A 21,651-nucleotide genomic window follows, 5' to 3' on the forward strand; every position below is an offset into this window, starting at 1 on the left:
TTGATAGATCATCTTATTTTCCTTTGCTTTTTCTTTGGAAATGTTTTGTTTTTATTATCCTGTCACTTGTTGTGCAGCACTTTGTGGTTCATGTCTAGAAAGGTACACATAAAGTTATTATTATTATTATTATTATTATTACTTACATGCAAACCGCAGATTTAACTTGCTGCTTAACTGGCTACTTCCAAGTGCATGAAATGAGTAATCATCCACTTAAAGCTGTTATTTTATCCAATATGTATGGTAGAGTATCTTTACTTTGACAATAGACATCCCACAACCTTAATTAGAATCGCCCCGTGTGTGTGTGTGTGTGTTTCCATCTGTAACTCCACGTTCAGCAGTTGTTCAATTGTCTAAAAAACATAATACAAAAATCAATAACGCATGTACCTTGCCCAACATCAACTTTATCACCTTCAGATGTGTCTCTACTTCTCATAATCCCCAAATGTTTAAAATATTTTCCCAAATTTTGGCCTGTAGGCGGCTTTGTCCTGTGATGCGAATTACATCACAAATGGGCGTCACCAAGCAGCACACTCCCAGTCCGGGGGCACTTCCAGAGAGAGCAAAATCACAGTCTGTCTGCTTCACACCAAGGGGGACTAACAGGCACACACACAAAGGGGCCAGGCCCCCGCAGGGGGCTGTAGGCTAGTCATTATTAACAACGAATAGACACGTACTGTATGTACAATATACATATACTGTACATTATCAAAATGTTTAAAAAAGAATTACACAATACTAGTAAGATGCCTCAGGGCGAGGTCGCGCCATGTCTTGGCCGTCTGTCCAGTGATGTATATCAGACCAGTTTTATATGGAGATAAGCAAACATGCTTACTTAGTTATTCGTTATGTGAAAATCCTATGACGTCTATCAAATCTGACAAGCCACACAGATATGCTGTCTTCCTCCATATATGGGCATTCCCATATGAAGTCCTGTTAGATATGGGCTTAATATTGATGACATCAGGGATCTCCATATATGGGCATGAAAGGATTCTGTTAGAGTGGTTCCCATGTCATCATAACATACAATACATTTTATGCCCATACATGGAGATCCCTGTCTGAACCAGCCACACCACTGTGATGTCACCTGTTTATGCCCATATATGGAGATCCCTGCTCTGAGTATCTGACTGTGATGTCACAGTGATGTGTCAGGGGAACCACAGTGTCAGGCATGACATACAGACAGACAGACAGACAGACAGACAGACAGACAGACAGACAGACAGACAGACAGACAGACAGACAGACAGACAGACAGAGATACAGTATGTGGACTAGATGTGCCGGTTTCCATATAGTTAAAGGATAACTTTGTTTTTTTTACAACAAGGGTTCATATTTTAGATTGTAATTAGAGAAAAGAAAAAGTGAGTGTTAAAATGTTTTCATTTGCTTCACTCTATTGTTTTATCGCGTTTACCGTGCTAAAATGTGGGGCATGCGTACTCATGGGGGCATGCGTACAAGTGGCTAAATATGTCTTTTTAGACACAATACGCCAGCAGTTTCTTTACTGCTATTTACTTTAACACTTCTAGCCCCCATAAGTCACATCCAACCATGAAAGGTTGCGTTGTATCTTGGGAATGGGCTTATTCTGTGTAAAATGACATATTTAGCCACTTGTACGCATGCCCCCAACCACTGAAATAAGAATCTCTAAAACAATAGAAATGAATTTAAACTGTACACTGTTACACTGTATGGTTTTTGTTGTTTTTGGGTTGTCTTGGGTGACTTGTTGTTGTCTTGTTGTTGTGGGTTGATGTTTTTGTGTGTAATAAGGCTGAGAGTGCTCCTGGCACAAGCATTTCATTGTATGTCTGTACCTGTATGGATGTGACTAATAAACCTAAACCTAAACCTAAAACCTGAAATAATTTTAACACTCATCTTTTATATTCTTTAATTACAATCTAAAATATGAACCCTTGTTGTAAAAAAAACAAGTTGTCCTTTAACATCATCAACAACATCTGCAGTGGTTGGATGTGGTCTCCCTACTCCTCCAGGCAGACAACGGACATAAAACTTGAGAAAAGTGCAATTTTCTTTCAAGGCTTTGCTTTGTTTCACAGACCAAATTTGTGTTCTTGTTCCTGTTGGCTACATGCCAACACAAACTGGGTCTTATATCCCAAGTGCAGACAATTAGACTGTTTTAGGCTGAATTACAGTTTAAGGATGTTCTCGGTCAGCCCAAATAGGCGTTTGAATTGACCTGCTTGAGCAAGTATGTAAAAATATAGTTACTTTTTTAGCAGAGGAAAATCAACACTGCTGTAAACACAGCACCGACGCGGTTGTGTTGCTCATTTCCAATGGTGGTGATTTGAGCAGTCATGGTTAGGCCTAGAATTATTGAACGCTTTAACCAGTGAAAAATAGCAGATATACAAGCTCACAGCGCGGCACCGAGTGCCGCGCTGCGAGCTTGTAGATCTGCTATTTATGAAAAAGTCGTGAAAATGTGTGCAAATCTTTGAATATTATGTCTTTTCAAAGCGAACGTTTGTAAATCAAATTTTGCTTCTGGGCGGTCCCCTGGAACTAAATATTTTGAGATGGGGGTCCGTGGCCAAATACATATCATTTTGGGGGTCCTTCACATGAAAAGGTTTGAGAACCACTGACATAGTCTCTCAAGAACAGACTAACTGAGCTCCATTTGAGTGAAAAGGACCTTTTCTTTGACGATGGTTAGCCAGATTGCTGAGATAGAAACATAGGTTTTTCAAAAAACCTCAGAAGCATTCAAAAGACACTCGATTTTTCAAAAATAGCAGATCTACAAGCTCGCAGCGCGGCACTCGGTGCCGCGCTGTGAGCTTGTATATCTGCTATTTTTCAATAATGATACACAATAATGTGTACCCGTTCGAAATGGGTTAAAAAGGGGACCTGACCAGTGTAACAATGGCCGCCATGTCACCGGCATTGGGGTCGGAAGTAAAAATCCCATGAATTTTCTCCAGATTTTTCCAGAACCCTTACAAATCCTTATATGAACAGTTTTAAGCTTAATTGGAATCAAGCCAACCAGCATGCTGATGAATCATGACCATAAATCATTTGATTCCGTTCATGAAGAGAATTGGAAAACGCAAAAAACTGTAGCCTACTGTTTATAGCTAGCTTCTTTTAAATTGTAATTGTTGTCGTTATTATAGTGTTTATAGTGTGGTGGGTAGTGAAGTATTTTTCAATAAAATACGTTTTTCTTTAAACTAGATTGATCGCATACAGACTTGTGGCTTCAACAGGAGCAGATAGTGTTGTTTTCAAACAGAAAGTTTTTCATCCGTAACCACATTCAACCTGGCGTCTCTATATTTTGAGCGACAATTACATCTTTTTGCAGAAACAAATGGCAAAAAAGCAGATCTACAATATACTGTAGATGGACTGCTATTTCCATCGTGTGACGCTGTTATAGGCTACGACATCAAATTTTAAAATAGGAGTGGTTGATGGTGTGCACATGAAGGCTTCATCATTACAGTGTGCAAAACACTTGTGTTTTGGCTGAGTTATTGTGACATAATGAAGGTAAATCCAGGCAACTGATAATTGATTGATTGATTGATTGAAGGCTTTATTAGAAGTTTGCATAGGACAATGTACAGTTTCATGACGGTACAGTTCACTGGTACAAGGTCTACTAAAAGGAGATCCATGAAAAGACTAAGCTTATTTCAACAGGAAACCATTAAAGTATCTCATATAACATTGAATGACAGACAAATAGAACACAGTACTATGCAGTAGATATGTAAAGAAAAGGAAAAAAAAAGAAAACAGTAAGTCTAAACAAACAGTAAGTATATACAAGGAAGGGGCAGGGGAGGGTAGGGTTGGGCTAGGTTTTTACCAGTTGCGAACGGCTGCTGCCTGTAAGTGGTTTTTCAGGGCAATTTTAAAGGATGCTAGTGATCCACACTCCTTTATGGCCTTCGGTAAGGCATTCCACATTTTTGTGGTATAGCAGAAGAACGATGCTTCAAGGAATAATGCTACAAGGATTCTGCAGACAAGCGTTATTAGCATTGACCGGGATTCTCTTTCTGTCTCTCTAGTGACAGCACAGCATGTTTACTGAACAACAAGGATAGGACTCTTGAGTAAAATGCAGAGGCAACATAGCAGGGGGTAGCATAGTGGGCATGTGAATAGAACTCGAAACTCCAGTCTGCCTCTCAGACTGAAAGGGGTTCAGGTGCCAATATATCGGTAGCACTGCTCACATAGATCTCTCTATACTGTAGACAGCACGGTACACATTTTGTCTTTCATATTATTTCTCGTTTTGGGGCTGAGTATGAGTCAGCCTCCTGCTACTTTTAGGTGAATGCAATGCAGGAGGAAGGACAGGGGAGGGGGTGAGGGGTTGTTAGAATAGAAATGCCATCTATGTGTGCTGTGCATAATCAAAATGGGACCCCCACCCTCCCAGCTCCTTTTTGTCCGTTTCTGGTAACAATAATTACTTTCTTTGTGTTGTGATCATCAAAGGTTATGAAATACTATTGCCCAGTCTATGAATATATAACATTTTAATAAAGCAAATATGACTTAATAAAGTATAAAGAAGGTACTGTATGACTTGACTTACACTTAATTAAACGCTCAACATTCAGCTTTATTCCGTCAGATGTTAACTGTCCTGGAATGTTGGAGCATTTAATTGAATTCCTATATCTTCCAATATGCTTGTTAGTTTTGTCTCTGCACCACAAAGCTTTTGGTGTGCAAACGTTTTTTTTGGACACTATTACTAACAATAAAGCTATTCTTCTCTCCATGATCCAGTGGGTGATAACTAAGCTCTTTTAGTACAGCTTCTTCTCGAGAACATGCTGTTTGAAGATACAGCTAAACTGATTCCATAAAGGATAATTTGACATGAAACAAACAACAAAAAATAGAACCATAACCTTTGCACTCTTCAACAGCAATTAAGATGAATTAGTTGAAATGCTACAGAGTAGACAGTTGGAACTGGAAGTAGCTCGTCATGGAAATTATGAAGTATGTTGTAAAACATTATGAAATGAACAAAAATGTTACTATATGACTGTCTTGTCATACTACCTGTTTGCAGAGGATCGATTGATTTAATCAGCTGTGTCCTGACAGCTGCTTTGAGTTCAAACTTCCTGAAGAGTCTATTCTTATCAAGCTGTTAACATAGCCTGTTTGTCAAAGGGTGTAAAAACTAGGCCTGGCCTTCTTGAGTATATACTGTAGCTGAGAGTATGACTGGTATTGAGAGAACGATACCCAGGCCACTGCTGGGTGGAGGAGATCTGTACCAAAGCAGAAGGCTGAGGGCAGAGAAGACTTTAGACTTGAGTTGCATTGTGCTGTATTAATGGACTTGTTGCTAATTGTCTCTAAATAAACCAAACATCTTCTACTCGTCACCTTGGATTGCACTTCAGATTTCTCTTTGACAAGCTACTGTACAACACAGTACTTTTAATTTGTTGTTTACCACTCTGGCAATAACTGGCTAGGCACACGAACACCTCATGAAAATGTCACGTGCAATTAAGAGCATGGACTGAGCAAGCACCGTCCCTAAATAACTCAGACAATAGTGGGCGATCTGGAAATTAGCTCCCGCTACTGCAGCACCACCACCACAATTTATTTCTTTTTATCTCAACTTCTTGGAGGCCGCTGATTTTATTAAATCTGTTGTGGTCGCAGTTTGGCTAAAATACTGTCACCAATACACTGCAAAATCCTGATTGTTAAGTCAACTCTGAAAATGTAAAAATGTGCCCTATGGCGAGTTCAAGAGTTAGATCAGTGGTTTTCAACCCTTTTTATGTCAAGGTCCATTATTTATTCGGCATTTGAGCCACGGACCACCATTTGATGAGATTTAGCCTCTCAGAACCCCCAAAAATATTTTGTTAGTGTTGGATAGGATTTTGAATTCCATGCTCTCTTGACGTGGTCATAGGAGAGAGAAACAGGCAAACTTTGATCAAAATAAAATGTCTTCTACATTCTCTAATTGTCTAGACGTCTTGTACTTTAAGCAATGCAGATATATATATAAAAAAGTAACTCTTGAGAGTGTAAAATGAAACCAAAATGAAACCATTTGGTTTAATTTTACACTCTCAAGATCTCGATAAGGTTCTATTTGGTTACCAACTCTCTATCATTTAGCTGGGTTAGATAAACACTATAGGATTTCTCTTGAGTAATGAATCACATGCGACTTTTCTCGTTTTCAACAGTGCACCATGTCAGAACAGGCACCTGCGAGGTTGTGGCGTTGCATCGCTGCTGCAACAAGAACAAAATCGAAGAGCGCTCACAAACGGTCAAGTGTTCCTGTTTTCCAGGACAAGTGGCCGGCACAACCAGAGCTGCCCCATCGTGTGTGGATGGTACGTTCTACTTGAATATTTGCCATCTCTACAGTAGGGCTGTCACAATTATTACATAATCGTCTAATCGTGATTATTTGACATTATCGCAATTACTTTGTCATAATCGTCATAATCGTGAATGTTGAAAAATGTCCGAAATAGTGGAAATAGCAGATCTACAAGCTCACAACGCGCCGCATCGCGACGCGTTGTGAGCTTGTAGATCGGCTATTTCCACTATCAAAGTAATTTTTTAAGTAGTAAGTTGTCAAATATGTCAGTAATTTATTTGTGTATTCAGGTTATGTGTCATATCTGCCATGTGCAATTTCAAAGCCTAAAAGCCAAACAGAAATGTAAAACGTTAATCGCCAATTATTTGAGTGACAATTAATCGTCCTGTAAAATGTCATATCGTGACAGCCCTACTCTACAGTGCAGTACACACATGTAATTGTTTTGCTGATGGACTACTTCACAAATCTTTTCTATCTACACTAGTAAGACCCCTGAGGGCGACCACGCCAATTCTTGGCCATCTGGCCAGTGATGCATATCGGACCAGTTATGGTCCAATATAAGATGTGATATCAGCCAATGATGTGTTTGTAATGACAACTAGAACACATTCATGAAAAAGAAAATCACTTTTGACCGCAGCAAATCTGGTGTTAAAGCAATAGGCTTATATGGGCTCCACTCTATGCTTTGATTGATTGATTGATTGATTGAAGACTTTATTAGAAGTTTGCATAGGAAAAGGTACAGTTTCATGACGGTACAGTTCACTGGTACAAGGTCTACTAAAAGGAGATCCATGAAAAGACTAAGCTTATTTCCACTGGAAACCATTTAAGTATCTCATATAACATTGAATGACAGACAGATAGAACACAGTACTATGCAGTAGATATGTAAAGAAAAACAAAACAAAGACAGTAATTCTTAAACAAACAGTATATACAAAGAAGGGGCAGGGGAGGGTAGGGTTGGGGCTAGGTTCATTATTACCAGTTGCGAACGGCTGCTGCCTGTAAGTGGCTTTTCAGGGCAATTTTAAAGGATGCAAGTGATCCACACTCCTTTATGGCCTTCGGTAAGGCTTTCCACATTTTGGTGGTATAGCAGAAAAAAGAGTTTGACCCTTTGTTGGTTTTGACTCTGGGTTGAAAGTGATCTGTGGCGCTGCCTCTGGTGTTGTAATTATGGACATCCTTAATGTTTATAAAGTATTTTGACAGGTACTTGGGTATCATAGTGGTGTAGTGTATCTTGTACACCAGGCCCATTGCAAGCTGCTGTACTCTGTCATCTACTCTGAGCCACCCCACTCTTAATTGGTGAGTAGCGGTGAGGTGAGTCTGATAGGGAAGGCTAAGCAGGACTGTAACTGCCGCCATGGCATCTATTTAGTCATTTATTTGTTGTTTTCTAAGTTTGTTAATATGTTTATTATTCTAAGCAAAGTAATGCACAGGAAGTTGCCTTTTACGTGTATTCCGGCTAGTTTACTATATGGTGTGCCGGTTAATGGCTTCCCAGCAGCTCAGTGTGTTGCACACGTCCGTGCGGACGGACGGACGGACGGACGGACGGACGGACGGACGGACGGACGGACGGACGGACGGACGTGTGTTTGTTCGCAGCATGGTGCTGGCAAAGTTTGTGGCAAGTTCATGTACTCTTTGGGCATTTTGTACTCATTACCTTCATTGTCGTGGATGCAGCCAGTGAGGTAAATGGATTGTTATTCGTTTTGTATTATTTCCTTATGTTTATGAGTTACCTGTTAAGCTTTATGTTCTATTATTTACTTTGTCTTGTATTTATGCTTTATTTACAGTTTTACGTTGGTTTTGGAGACATTCAAGTGTGCCTTAATAAACCACCAGTCAACAGAACAACCTGACTCGTTTTTGGATCAATGAAGGCAGTGAAAGTAAAACTCAATGCATCGATCCGATCCACGGGCAGTTCCAAGTTAACAACTCAACCTGTGTGGAGGTCTCCGGACGGCAGCCGCTTCTGATCTGGTAGGCAGGAGCCCTGCTGCTGAACCGGGACCAAGCGACGCCCTCGCGGGCCGTTTTCGACTCAAACTCGCCGTTTCACGGAGCTGCACAGTGGACGATCAAATTCCCAAGTTCTCGCCCAAAGAGCACAGTAGAGCCACGCTACTTTGCCAGCTAAAGAAAGACACGCTTTTGTTCATCAAGACGCCTGAAGGTTAGTGCACACAGTTCAAAGCAAAAGTCGTAAAGGAACTGACTGTGGTGCTATACTACCATGTGCATTCAAGTGACATTCGTTCAAGAAAGAAGAGAAATCGCATTGTTATGCAAATGAGCCATGAATGAATTAAGGACCTTTTTATTCATAGTTTGTAAGGTGCTCTTAAAGTGTTGCATAATGTTCAAGGTGTAAAGTGTCGAAATGAAGGTTAATTTGACATGGGACTAATGGTTTAAGTGTGTGGTTATAAGTTAAGTGTGTGGGTTAAAGTTAAAGATGTCAAAAGTTGAACAACTCGAGCAAGTGAGTTGACAAGGACATTTAAAGAACCTGCACAATCAAAGTTGCCTACACAAAGTTAAAGAACCAGTCCAACAAATGGAACCTTTTAAAGAAAGTTTGCAACCCGAAAGATCAAGGGTTTTGTTTTACAAGTTTGATTACGTTTATGATCACTGGAAAGTCCAAGCAAAAATAATCAAAAGGGGTGTCCTTAACCAGGCTCCAATTGAAAATTTGAGACAGGAAGTCAAAGCAATTGAAAAAGATCTTGAAGAATTAAATGGCATTTACAATGCATATTGTGAAATCGAAACTCCAACCAGTGACCTGTATTGCAGGCTTGATAAATGTAAGAAAGTCACAAAGTATATTGTCCAGACTGCTCAGGTCCACATTGATGGGAGGGATGAGGATTCTGAGTGGCCTGAGGAGAAGGAAGCTGCAGCCATACTGGCAGTTCTGCGGAGGGTGGCAGAGCAGGAGCAGCGACAAAGGGAGCTGGATCAGATGAAAGCGGAGTACCTTGCAAGAGAACATGCAATGGAGCAGATCCGGCAAGATATTGAGCGCTTGGAGGCACTTAAAAACCAATATGCCCCACAAGCTCTACCAGGCACCCCGACCCTGGTTAAGCCTAAATGCTCTGATGTTCCTTACTCTTCAGAGACTAACAAGACTGCAGACAAGGTGACTGTAAAGCAGCCTGTTGTTAAGATGGCAGTTAAAGCAAAGAAGCATGCTGCAAACAAGCAACCTGCAGCAGCTAAGAAGCCCAAGAAGGTGGCAGCCAAGAAGCCTGCTGCACCCAAGCAACCTGCAGCAGCTAAGAAGCCGAAGAAGGTGGCAGCAAAGAAGCCTGCAGCCACAAAGAAATCGCCCAAGAAAGCCAAGAAGCCTGTTGACAAGAAAGTAGCAGCTAAAAGCCACAAGTTCCCCCAAAGCTCCAAGAAAGATCAAGGCCATGAAATAAGGAACTGGAGAGGGAAGAAGAAAAGAGACAACTTTAGGGAGAACAGGAAAAAGGTTCTAAAAGATGCTAATGTGGAAGGCAAGAACAGTCGACCACCTGACTAAAGACTGCTGTGAAAACTGTTGCTCATTTGTGTTTTGACGTCCAAGGTCTCAAACAAGTCAAAGGTTGAAGCCATAATACTGGTGTCTATTGATCTTGAATTTATGTATTTGAATGGTTGTACATTGAAGAAATGATACACAATTTAAGGTTGTACAAAGGTTGTTATTTTACACATGCTTTTTGTATCACGTTGAAGGTCAACAATATTGAGTTCCATTGTGTGTGAGTTCAAGGTCATGTGAAATCCCAGAAGTGATTTGGTGGGGAGTGTAACTGCCGCCATGGCATCTATTTAGTCATTTATTTGTTGTTTTCTAAGTTTGTTAATATGTTTATTATTCTAAGCAAAGTAATGCACAGGAAGTTGCCTTTTACGTGTATTCCGGCTAGTTTACTATATGGTGTGCCGGTTAATGGCTTCCCAGCAGCTCAGTGTGTTGCACACGTCCGTGCGGACGGACGGACGGACGGACGGACGGACGGACGGACGGACGGACGGACGGACGGACGGACGTGTGTTTGTTCGCAGCATGGTGCTGGCAAAGTTTGTGGCAAGTTCATGTACTCTTTGGGCATTTTGTACTCATTACCTTCATTGTCGTGGATGCAGCCAGTGAGGTAAATGGATTGTTATTCGTTTTGTATTATTTCCTTATGTTTATGAGTTACCTGTTAAGCTTTATGTTCTATTATTTACTTTGTCTTGTATTTATGCTTTATTTACAGTTTTACGTTGGTTTTGGAGACATTCAAGTGTGCCTTAATAAACCACCAGTCAACAGAACAACCTGACTCGTTTTTGGATCAATGAAGGCAGTGAAAAGGACCCTAATTAGTTTATTTTGGGCTGTTTGGAGTTTAGTTTTCAGGGCTTGTGGGGCGTCACGATACCATACGTGGACTCCGTAGTCAAAGAGGGGCTGGATTATTGCACCAGCTATGGTCTTCAGTGTGTTAAAATTGACCATCGGGGCTATCCTCTGTAGGAAACGAGTTCGTTGGTTGATTTTATTTATTACTTTAGAAGTCATCTTTTCACTGGAAAGATTAGCTTCCAGGATACATCCTAAGTAAGAGATTTCGTTTTTTCGTGTTATGACCTTGTCACCCACTTTGATTGTGAAGTTATCGACCTTTTTGAGGTTATGATTTGTTCCAAAGAGGATGGACTCCGTTTTTCCCAGGTGAATTGATAATTTGTTGTCGTTAAGCCATGTGCAGATCTTACTTAGTTCAGAGTTAAGTGTCTTCTCAACCTGCAAGTGGTCCTTGCCCGAGACTAGGAGAGCCGAGTCATCCGCGAACAGGAACAGGTTGCAGTCACAAGCAGATGCCATGTCGTTCACGTATATTAGGAACAACAGAGGCCCCAGTATGCTACCTTGAGGAACACCACAGCTTACTGGGAGGGGGGGGGACATGGTACCGTTAATCTCCACCACCTGTTCCCTCCCCACCAGGTAAGATTGCATCCAACTCACTGCTGCGCTGTCAAGACCGATGGCTTTTAGTTTCTCAATCAGAATAGAATGATTTACGGTATCAAATGCCTTCTGGAGGTCCATCATGACCATGCCGCTATATTTGCCGTCATCCGCTTCGCGTTTGATTTGGTCAGTCAAATAGAGAAGGCATGTGTCGGTGGAATGAGATTTTCTGAATCCAGATTGGAACTCGTAAATCAGATTATTCTCATCGAGATATCTTGCAATCTGTTCGTAGACTATTTTCTCCATGACTTTGGATATGGAGCTGAGAATGGAAACGGGACGGTAGTTTCCAGGGTCTAGTTTGCTACCTTTTTTATGCAGGGGGGTTACTTTTGCTAGTTTGAAGTCCTGTGGGACATGACCCTGTTCGATGGAAAGGTTAATTATGTGGGTAATGATTGGAGCAATGGTGGCGGCTGAATCTCTGAGAAATCTATCTGGAATTTTATCAAGGCCAGTGGCCTTGTGCTGAGGTAGGGCGCTCAGTTTTTTAAACACTTCATCAGTTGTCACTGTGGCAAGTTTAAAACTGTCTTTTATGACACCCAGTTTATTGTAGTATTTCTTAACAAAATTTATACCATACCGCCCAGATGGGGCGACCAGTCTTTCAACCAGTGAATGGGCCATGGTGGTAAAGGTTTTGTTAAGATGGGTAGCTACTTCACATTTGTCAGAAATGAGAGCGGCGTCCGTTTTGATGTTTATGCTGTGGCATATGTTTTTAGATTTTAAGCCTAATTGGTTGTTAAGCAACTTCCATAGGTCTCGTGGTTTATTTTTGTATTCGTCGATTTTGGTGTCGATGTAGTCTTTTTGGGCGGATCTACATAGTGCGATCGTCTGGTTTCTGAGTTTCTTGCACTGAGCAGTAAGATGTTTGATTTGGATCTTGAGGTCAGGGTTGAATTTTTTCCTAAGCTTTTTGCAACACTTACGTTTTTCATCGTACTTTTTGTCTCTGAGTTTAGCTGATTCGGCTATATCTGAGTTATACCATGGCTCTTGGCGGGCTTTAACCCTGGTGGTTTGCAAGGGGGCCACGTCGTCTAGAGCATTGGTCAATTTGGTTTTAAAACCACACCATGCTCCTTCGACATTTGTACAATTCAGTTCAGAAGAAAAGTCAGTATTCGCTAGTGTGTGATTTAATGCCTCACTGGAGTAGTTTTTGAGGCTTCTAGCTACCACTGTTTTGTGACCACTAGCCTTGGGTTTGTGTATTTTACGCGTACAGTAGATCATGTAATGATCACTAAGACCGCATACAATAGCCCCGCTAGCGGTGACTTTGGATTTGTCTGTGGTTACGATGAGATCTATGAGGGTTTGGGAGTGCTCCGTCACCCTGGTAGGTACGGTAACGAGCTGAGTGAGACCATATTGATTACATAACCCATTAAAGGACTTGAACAGGGGTGCTTCTTTACGCAAAGCACAAACATTCCAGTCGCCCAAAGCATAATACTCAATACCGTCCACCTTTGCTAAGCTCTCCTCAAACAGCTCAAAGAAGTCATTCTGGTCAGGGGGTCTATAGACTGCGCATATTAGTATATTTTTAGCATGTTCAAAAATTATCTCGACCCATACAGTTTCAAGAGAGCTGTGGTGTAGGTCAGGGCGAATGATAAAATTTAAATCATTGTGAATATACATGCAAACACCGCCTCCCTTCCTGTTCCTATCATTCCTAATGACAGTGTAATTGGCTATTTCAATGCTAGTATCTGAGAATGAGTCATCGAGTTTAGTCTCTGAGAAGGTTAAAATGTGTACCTTACCATCAAGAAACATAGCTTTGATTTGATCCAGTTTGGGTTTCAAACTGTTGATGTTGAGATGAATCATTTTCAGTCCTCTTTTCACAAAAGTACCTTTCATGTCTGAGGTGTTCAAATAGCCATTATCAGGGCTGGGGGAGGGGGTTTTCCCTGTGTGTGAGTCCACATCCGTGTGTATTGGGGGTAGGGGGGCTATATGAGGGCTGCTGGGTTCTGCTGGGGAAACCGGACAACAGGGGCATTTCTGCTATTAGACCCCATGGACAGTAATTTTGGATCAATATAAGTAGGAAAATGATCTTAGATTAGAGATCTGCGCGGGACAGATTTTTTAATCCCGTTACCGCCCGCTCCCGCTTGATTTCTGACCACTCCTACCCCCCGTCGCAATGATTTCATTTTGACTGCCCGCACGGCCCCGCAGACAATTCCTGTCCGCCGCTCGCGCCCGCAACAAACAAATTATGCGCGTCCAACAGCCTCCCTCCCAAGAAGGCACTTTGAGATCCAAAACCATTACCAAACAGAATAAGTGTGCGGTGGTGCAAGATGAGAGGAGCATTTGTGAGGGGTTGCACACACATGTGGTAAAGTGTTCATATCGCGATGGGAGGGACATATATAAATAGTTATATATTAAATAGTGAGTGACAATGCCGCCGCGACAAGCTGCGCACGGTAGTGTGAGAACAAATTAGAGAAAGAGAGGGAGAGAGGGAGAGGGCGAGGGACAGAAGGAGAGAGCGAGCGAGAGAGAGAAAGAGACAGAGAGAAAGAGAGACTCCCCGTATTGTAGGTGCATGCGTTGTCCTCAGCAGGGCGAATTACGTTCTCTTTCTCTACATATTCACATCTTGCTAAAGTATAGAAGGGTTTGTATCTTATCCATTGAGATCCAAAACCATTACCAAACAGGATTAGTGTGCGCGAGAGAGGAGCATTTGTGAGGGGTTGTTAACAGAGGGAAAGTGTTTATATGGCCATGGGACATAGGCCTATATTATTATAATAAATAGTTGTTATTTAAATAGCAATGCCACCGCAACAATCTGCGCACCGGGTAGCGTGAGAACAAACGAGAGAGAGGGAGAGCGAGAGAGAGAGAGAGGGAGAGGTAGGGGGAGGGGGAGAGAGAGCGAGAGAAAGTCCACATATTGTGGTGCGTGCTGTGTGCTCAGCAGGGAAAATTACGTTCTCTACATAATCACATCTTGCTAAAGTATAAGCTTTTTGCGGCAGGGCATGGGATTTTGCGGGCCTGCTGGCTTTATTTTGACCGCCTGTAACCGCCCGCAGGGATTAAAATACCGCCCGTGCCGCAATATATGGTGGCGGGACCTGCGGGTCTCGCGGGAACTCACTCCCGCTGCAGATATCTATCCTAGATGTTATTTAGGGCGGAATTGTCCTTTAAGTAATCTACATTACTTAAAGGGATCCCGGTGTTTTTAATTTTACATTGTAGTTATAGAGGACAATTATAATGTATTAAGGCATATTTGTCGTATTAGCCAGGGATCCTTTTAAGTGAGATTACTTGAACGAGATATTTTTGGGCAAAATCGGATCAGATTGAAACTGAACTAGTTACAAGAATGATATTTATAGTTACTATATGACAATTATTTCTTCCTCTTTACTGGTTTTCCACTTTATGATGCAAGTAAGACAGTAGAATAAAATACGTTTCAACTAACAATGATCAAATGCGTGTGAAGCCTGGTTTTCTTTAAAGGTGTGATGTCACGCACCGATTTATAACATTATCATACAGTAGGTCACGTGGTCTCTCTATAAACGCTCTGAAACAGTCAGAGAGCAGAGAGAGAGCTCCTGGCTGACTTGGCTCGCACTGACCAGGAAATTGAGAAAGTAGCCTCAACTGAAAATGTATTTTAATTGTAATTCTGCGCATATAAAATATAGGTACCCAATCGAATATCTTAGTTACATAGATAATTAGATATCGTCCACATAAACTAGTTTGTTCATGCTTATTCATTATAATTATCAAAATTGCTATGAGAGCCACGCACAGCGCTGCATTTGTCTCGGTCACCAAACACCACCACCAAAATCTGCCCGAATTTAGCTCCCTCCTCCCCAGCTGGAATCCAGCCTTCAACCGCCCACCAGCGGGGTCATAATCCACCGCCCAGCATAGCGATTTTTATCATTTCAATAAATAAGCCAAACTAACTGCTTGACATGAACAATGTTGCTAAAACTAAGGTATCTGAGAGGTTAGATCTTTTTATATGCACAGATTTAGTAATAAAATACATTTTCCCGTAACGCGACTTCCTGGTTTTCATAGTGCGGGCAAGGGGAGACGGACCGGCCGACTGACAGTACAGTACAGTACATACAATATTAGCCAAAGAGATAGCATGATTTATGTTTTTTGTGTGTCATCACAGCTTCAAATAACATTTGCAAGAGGCAGAAGTTGAATGAAGCAAATTTGAAATTAGGTGTAAATTTAGATGACCCATGATTTTCATAACCCAACACACTGTATAATGTTCCTTTCATCTACAGTAATCGTTTTAAAAGTGCTTGTGTTGCACATCCTAATAGCAAATTTGATGTTTGGTTAATGTGTGTCTTCTGTGCCAAATGCCAAAATGGCTCCAAGGTAGCTGTGCCACGATTTTGTATGTTTTTCTTTACTATGCAATGAAAAAAAATGATTTTCTTTCCCCCACAGAAACAGACACAGTTGTTGTGATTCAGTGGCAAAAAGAATTTTGTCAATCAGACAAATGGTTCCAGAGAACCATTGTCTGATTGTTCAATCAGCTAAACGAGGGAGCGAACACACAAACAGAGAAAAGCATCTCTCTGATCTCAGGTCATTTTGACATCTTAAAAAAAAAGAAAAAAAAAAAGATGTTTTTTTCTATACAAAAAAACACAAAAACCGTCATAAACCGTCATTGGCACCCAGGGCTATTGGGAAAAAAAACGTCATTGGCACAGAATGAGTTAACGTGATGCAGATAATTTAGCTGAATTTTGAGATACAGTACTGTCCTTTTCAAAGCTCAGTCAGCATTAAAGACCTCGTTGCGTATTATATGAATGCAATGAGCATAAACTGTCAAATCCCATTCCCTATGCAAGGGGTTTCTGAAGATTAAAAATACATGTAATATTTGTAGTGGGCGTACTACTACAGGCCCTAAAGTCAGTGACGTGAACATTACCTAGCATGCTATATGCACCTGACCACCGACTAAACATAAATCGCTGCTTTGAAAGTTTTCACCTCAAGTCCCATCGTGTTTGACCTATTCTATTCCGTGACATTAGTATTGACATTCTCTGCAAATTAGAGCCGTGAGCCTATGGCCCTAGTTTAAAGCTCTCCACGGGAGCTCTCAAAAAAGAAATTATCAGCACTTAACCTTTTAATTATTCTCTCCTCTACGTGCAGGGATTACCTCAACTATCATCTCTATATGAGACTGACGCCCCCCCCTCCTCAAGGCATCATTGCATTAACCCATTTGGGCATATTGGGCATATTGACTGGGCATATTGACCTGGGCATATTGCCTGGGCATATTGACTGCTTTAACTATTGAAAAATAGCAGATATACAAGCTCACAGCACGGCACCGAGTGCCGCGCTGCAAGCTTGTAGATCTGCTATTTTTTGAAAAAGTCGTGAAAATATGTGCAAATCTTTGAATATATGTATTTTCAAAGTGAACATTTGTAACTCAAATTTTGCTTCTGGGTGGTCCCTGGAACTAAATATTTTGAGATGGGGGTCTGTGGCCAAATAAATATCAGTTTGTGGGTCCTTCACATGAAAAGGTTTGAGAACCACTGTCATAGTAGTCTCTCAAGAACAGACTAACTGAGCTCCAATTAAGTGAAAAGTACCTTTTCTTTGACGATGGCTGGTCAGATTGCTGACACAGAAACATGGGTTTTTAAAAAAAACCTTAGAAGGATTCAAAAGACACTTATAGAATCGGGTAAAAATTCGAATTTTCACGATTTTTCAAAAATAGCAGATCTACAAGCTCGCAGCGCGGCACCGAGTGCCGCGCTGTGAGCTTGTATATCTGCTATTTTTCAATAGTTAAAGCATGAAATAATGATACACAAAATGTGTACCCGTTCTAAATGGGTTAAGTGAAATGTGGCCCCCATACAATGTTTTTGTTTGGCAATCAATACAGCCATTTCATTTAACGAGAAGCCCTCGTGGCTTTTTTAATAGCCAATGTTACACAACCACCATCTGGTTGTCATTGGACTGAAGTGCTCTTTACACAACATCGATGCTATGAGCACGGCTATAGTGATGCAGATTAATGGCCTTCTGCAGCGCAACATCCATTCCATCCAATACATTCTGCAGAAGTATTGGTGTTACACGCCGTTCGAGATGACCTCCCGCTCATTACAGAGAACGCTCATAATCACAGAGGAGGCTGGTGTGTGAGATGTAGATAATGCACTTTTATAACGCGCCCCCGTCTTTAATGATGTGTGGAAACAGGCAACACGAGTGCCATTCTGCCTCTGATTGTGTGTCTCATCTACGGTAACTAAAATACATTTATAACCAGGGTTAGATATTATAATGTGTGGGCACGGTGGCGCAGTGGTTAGCGCTTCGCCTCACAGCTAGAAGGTCCTGTGTTCGGGGGACGCTGTGGGCACTGGGGGCGTGTTCCTGTGTCAGTCTGTTGTCTCCCCAGGCGCGGCAGAGGGAGAGCAGAGCCCAGGATTACATAGGCAATTGGCACTGGGTGAAAATGGGTTACAAAATCGTGGGATAAAAATTATAAAATAAAAAAAAAGATATGATAATGTGTTGTGATGAGTAGTGAGCTTGTAGATCGGCAAGATATTCGCAGTTTGTTGTGCGACAACGTATACGGGGCTTAAGTGGTTTAGATAACATCCTCCGTATTTTCCCTTTCACAAATAGATCCCTGTTCATTACAATACAATCGTAATGCCCACTGTCTCCTCTTCCAGCCTCTATAGTGGAACAGAAGTGGTGGTGTCAGATGCACCCGTGCCTCGACGGCGAAGAGTGTAAAGTTCTCCCTGATCTGAAAGGGTGGAGTTGTGCCACTGGGAACAAGATCAAAACCACAAAGGTATATACCGTAGTCTTATATATACAGGTTCTGTTTCCTTATGGTACGGCTCGGTTTTAGATATGGAGCTATATTTTCGTCAGGGTTAGGGTTAGGGTTACCCCTTATCCCTAAACTTCTTTGCCTTTTTTTTACTACAGTATTTTGTAAAACAATTTTTAAAATACTTCAAATAGCCGATCTACATCGAAATGTTGTGAACTTGTAGATCAGCTATTTAAAAATGTAAAAATGTTTTTCAAAATAGTAAAAAATGGCAAAAGAGTTTAGGGATATTAAGAGGTAAGGCATGGACACCCTATGTTCTCAGACCCTAATGCCCTTCTCAGGAAGTACTAAACCTACCAGATATGGTCATTTCAAAATAGCGAAATAGACGATCTACAAGTTCTCAACGTGTCACGAACGCGGTGTGAGCTTGTACATCGGCAGTTTTCACTTTGATTCGTTTCTTTTAATGACGTAGGCTACCTTTCCCATCAGGAGTGGGTCTGGTTATAATGGAAAAATAGAGTAAAAAATCAAACCTCGGTTCGAAGTGAACCGGTGAACTTTTATTCTATGTGTTCTAGAGTTATGAACTCTGTGATCTATACATCTATACAGTTATGGACTCTGTGATCTATTCATTCTTTATATATTCTGAATTCTACATTCTTTATATATTCTGAATGAATATATAAAGAACGGAGGGCTGAATTATCATGTGAGGCTTGACCAATCCTCAAAGTATCCATTCATCTGACCGGGAGGGACACTACACACATATTCTGGACGTACAGGACAGATAAAGCCTATTCATTCTAAACTGAAATGGCCATATATGGACATGGGACACACATTTTGCTTTTTGAAAAAGCCTATTCATTCTGGACTGATATTCTGGACGTACGGGACAGAAAAAAACTGTTCATTCTGGCCTGGAGTGACCATATATGGACATGAGGTGACATACATTGTGTTTTTGAAAAACCCTGTTCATTCTGAACTGAAATGACCATATATGGGCGTGGGACACACAAAGCCACTCATAGGAAGCGGTCTTCACCGCTTCAAAAAAACAACAACACAGAACTTCTTCTGGTTGTGGGTTACACTTCGTAGTCCAAAAGAGCCAAGTCTAGCACCGGTGGAACCATGTCTGCAGTCCCCATGTAGGCCTTCACTCAAGGTCAACATGTCATGTGTTCCATTTGTCTTCCCAGCCCATTAACTAAGAACTCCTAATGTTTGAGTCACTGCTGGGCCCCCAAAGGGCCCGTTCGGGACGCGCCTGGCATGTCTCCTTAGCACTCTCCAGCCATTGTGAGCACCCAAACTGGCAAATTACTCACTCCAATTACTTGCTTTTAACGTGGAAACATGAAACCTGCATCCTTCCCTGCGTTATGACGACCCCTAGACTTGAGTTCTGCCTCCTTCCATGTACTTAATTATTTAGACTGCCCACACCACACCTGCCTGGAGCCATGGAGCCTGAGGCTATCGATTCAGGGACTTGTCGGCACCTCAGAAAGGAATGGTGTTTTCTTTTTCTTTTTTTTCTTTTTTTTTTGTGGCCATCATTTCATCTGCCGTATTGACGGACTCATCAACCATAATAACCTCATGCATGTGCTAATTTCTCCCTGTATGAAATCTAAAACGTGTATCCTTCCTTTGTCATCTTCATTAACGTGGACCACCGGAAAGATTTCAGCGGACAGGGATCAGCTTTGGTAACCCTCGGTGCCACAGGTGGGGATGAAGGTAATGTATACCGCCCAGTTTGACTAGATAGAAATAATAATAACCCTCTCTTTATTCTTGTTGTGGTCTGATTTCTGTATTTTAATGCAAAAAACAAACAAACAAATTGTTATAAAGACATGAACAAATTTTATTTCAAAGATGTCCACTTTCTTATAGCAAAAATAGCAGATGTAGAAGCTCACAATGCATCAAGATGCAACTTTGGATCGTCTATTTTTGCTATTCATCATACGACAAAGTATGTAGGGCTTAAGTGGACAAATAGATAGGTATTCAAAAATTCAAATTGCACAGTATGAATATTTTATCTTGACTTAATACATGTTAATTGTGCATATTTAGTGTACATTTATAGAGTTGTCTGAACAGATGGCCTTATTAACTCTCTGAAGATAGACTACATTGCTTCCCATAACCCCATTATGCAAACTAAATGTAAACACTGAGGAGAAACAAGCAGTCAGCAGTCTCATGAAATACAGTAAAAAACGCTTGCTTTTCAAAGAACCCAAAAGAATGTATGTCAGTCAGTCAGTCAGTCAGTCAGTCAGTCAGTCAGTCAGTCAGTCAGTCAGTCAGTCAGTCAGTCAGTCAGTCAGTCAGTCAGTCAGTCAGTCAGTCAGTCAGTCAGTCAGTCAGTCAGTCAGTCAGTCTGTCTGTCTGTCTGTCTGTCTGTCTGTCTGTCTGTCTGTCTGTCTGTCTGTCTGTCTGTCTGTCTGTCTGTCTGTCTGTCTGTCTGTCTGTCTGTCTGTCTGTCTGTCTGTCTGTCTGTCTGTCTGTCTGTCTGTCTGTCTGTCTGTCTGTCTGTCTGTCTGTCTGTCTGTCTGTCTGTCTGTCTGTCTGTCTGTCTGTCTGTCTGTCTGTCTGTCTGTCTGTCTGTCTGTCTGTCTGTCTGTCTGTCTGTCTGTCTGTCTGTCTGTCTGTCTGTCTGTCTGTCTGTCTGTCTGTCTGTCTGTCTGTCTGTCTGTCTGTCTGTCTGTCTGTCTGTCTGTCTGTCTGTCTGTCTGTCTGTCTGTCTGTCTGTCTTTTCAAAGAACCCAAAAGAATCACAGTCAGTTATTTAGGTTGGTTGGCTGGCTGGCTGGCTGGCTGGCTGGCTGGCTGGCTGGCTGGCTGGCTGGCTGTGACAGAGAGCATCAACGTCTCCCCCCAGAAGAACTACAATGTGCTAAATTGTTTCAGTCAATCTTCCTCCATCAGAAAGGATTATTGCATTAATCAAGTTATTACTCATCAGTTTAATTAAATAAACTCTAATGAGGCGGGTTTATTTCCAAATTTTTTGATAGTCTCACAAATGTCATTAATTTTCTCCAATTGAAGAATTCGAGTGGATGTTGCAAATAAGCTTTTATGCATCGACAAGAAATGCATCCTTAATTTGTCAAACTATTACTTGTCAATTGCCAATTAAATCAATGTAACACCAGAGTTAAAAGGTTTCTTTTAACTTTTTTTGTACATCTTTGAACATTTGAGTTTCACAGA

At 41.3% G+C, this 21,651-nt stretch overlaps 1 protein-coding gene across 1 annotated transcript in view; it reads left to right on the forward strand.

Annotated features, from left to right (window-relative positions):
• Window positions 1–20,133, forward strand: part of LOC308309150 (chemokine-like protein TAFA-2) — a gene marked incomplete at both ends in the record, with an annotated part of 29,003 nt that extends 8,870 nt beyond the window's left edge. The window contains 3 exons of the mRNA XM_080754626.1: window positions 6,285–6,437; window positions 18,287–18,411; window positions 20,104–20,133. Of these exons, the coding sequence (XP_080610752.1) occupies window positions 6,285–6,437; window positions 18,287–18,411; window positions 20,104–20,133 (308 nt within the window). The remainder of the gene's footprint in view (window positions 1–6,284; window positions 6,438–18,286; window positions 18,412–20,103) is intronic.
• Between the last annotated feature and the right edge of the window lie 1,518 nt (window positions 20,134–21,651).

This window comes from Nannobrachium achirus, assembly GCF_963921795.1.
Source record: "Nannobrachium achirus genome assembly, chromosome: 23".
Taxonomy (NCBI): Eukaryota; Metazoa; Chordata; class Actinopteri; order Myctophiformes; family Myctophidae; genus Nannobrachium; species Nannobrachium achirus.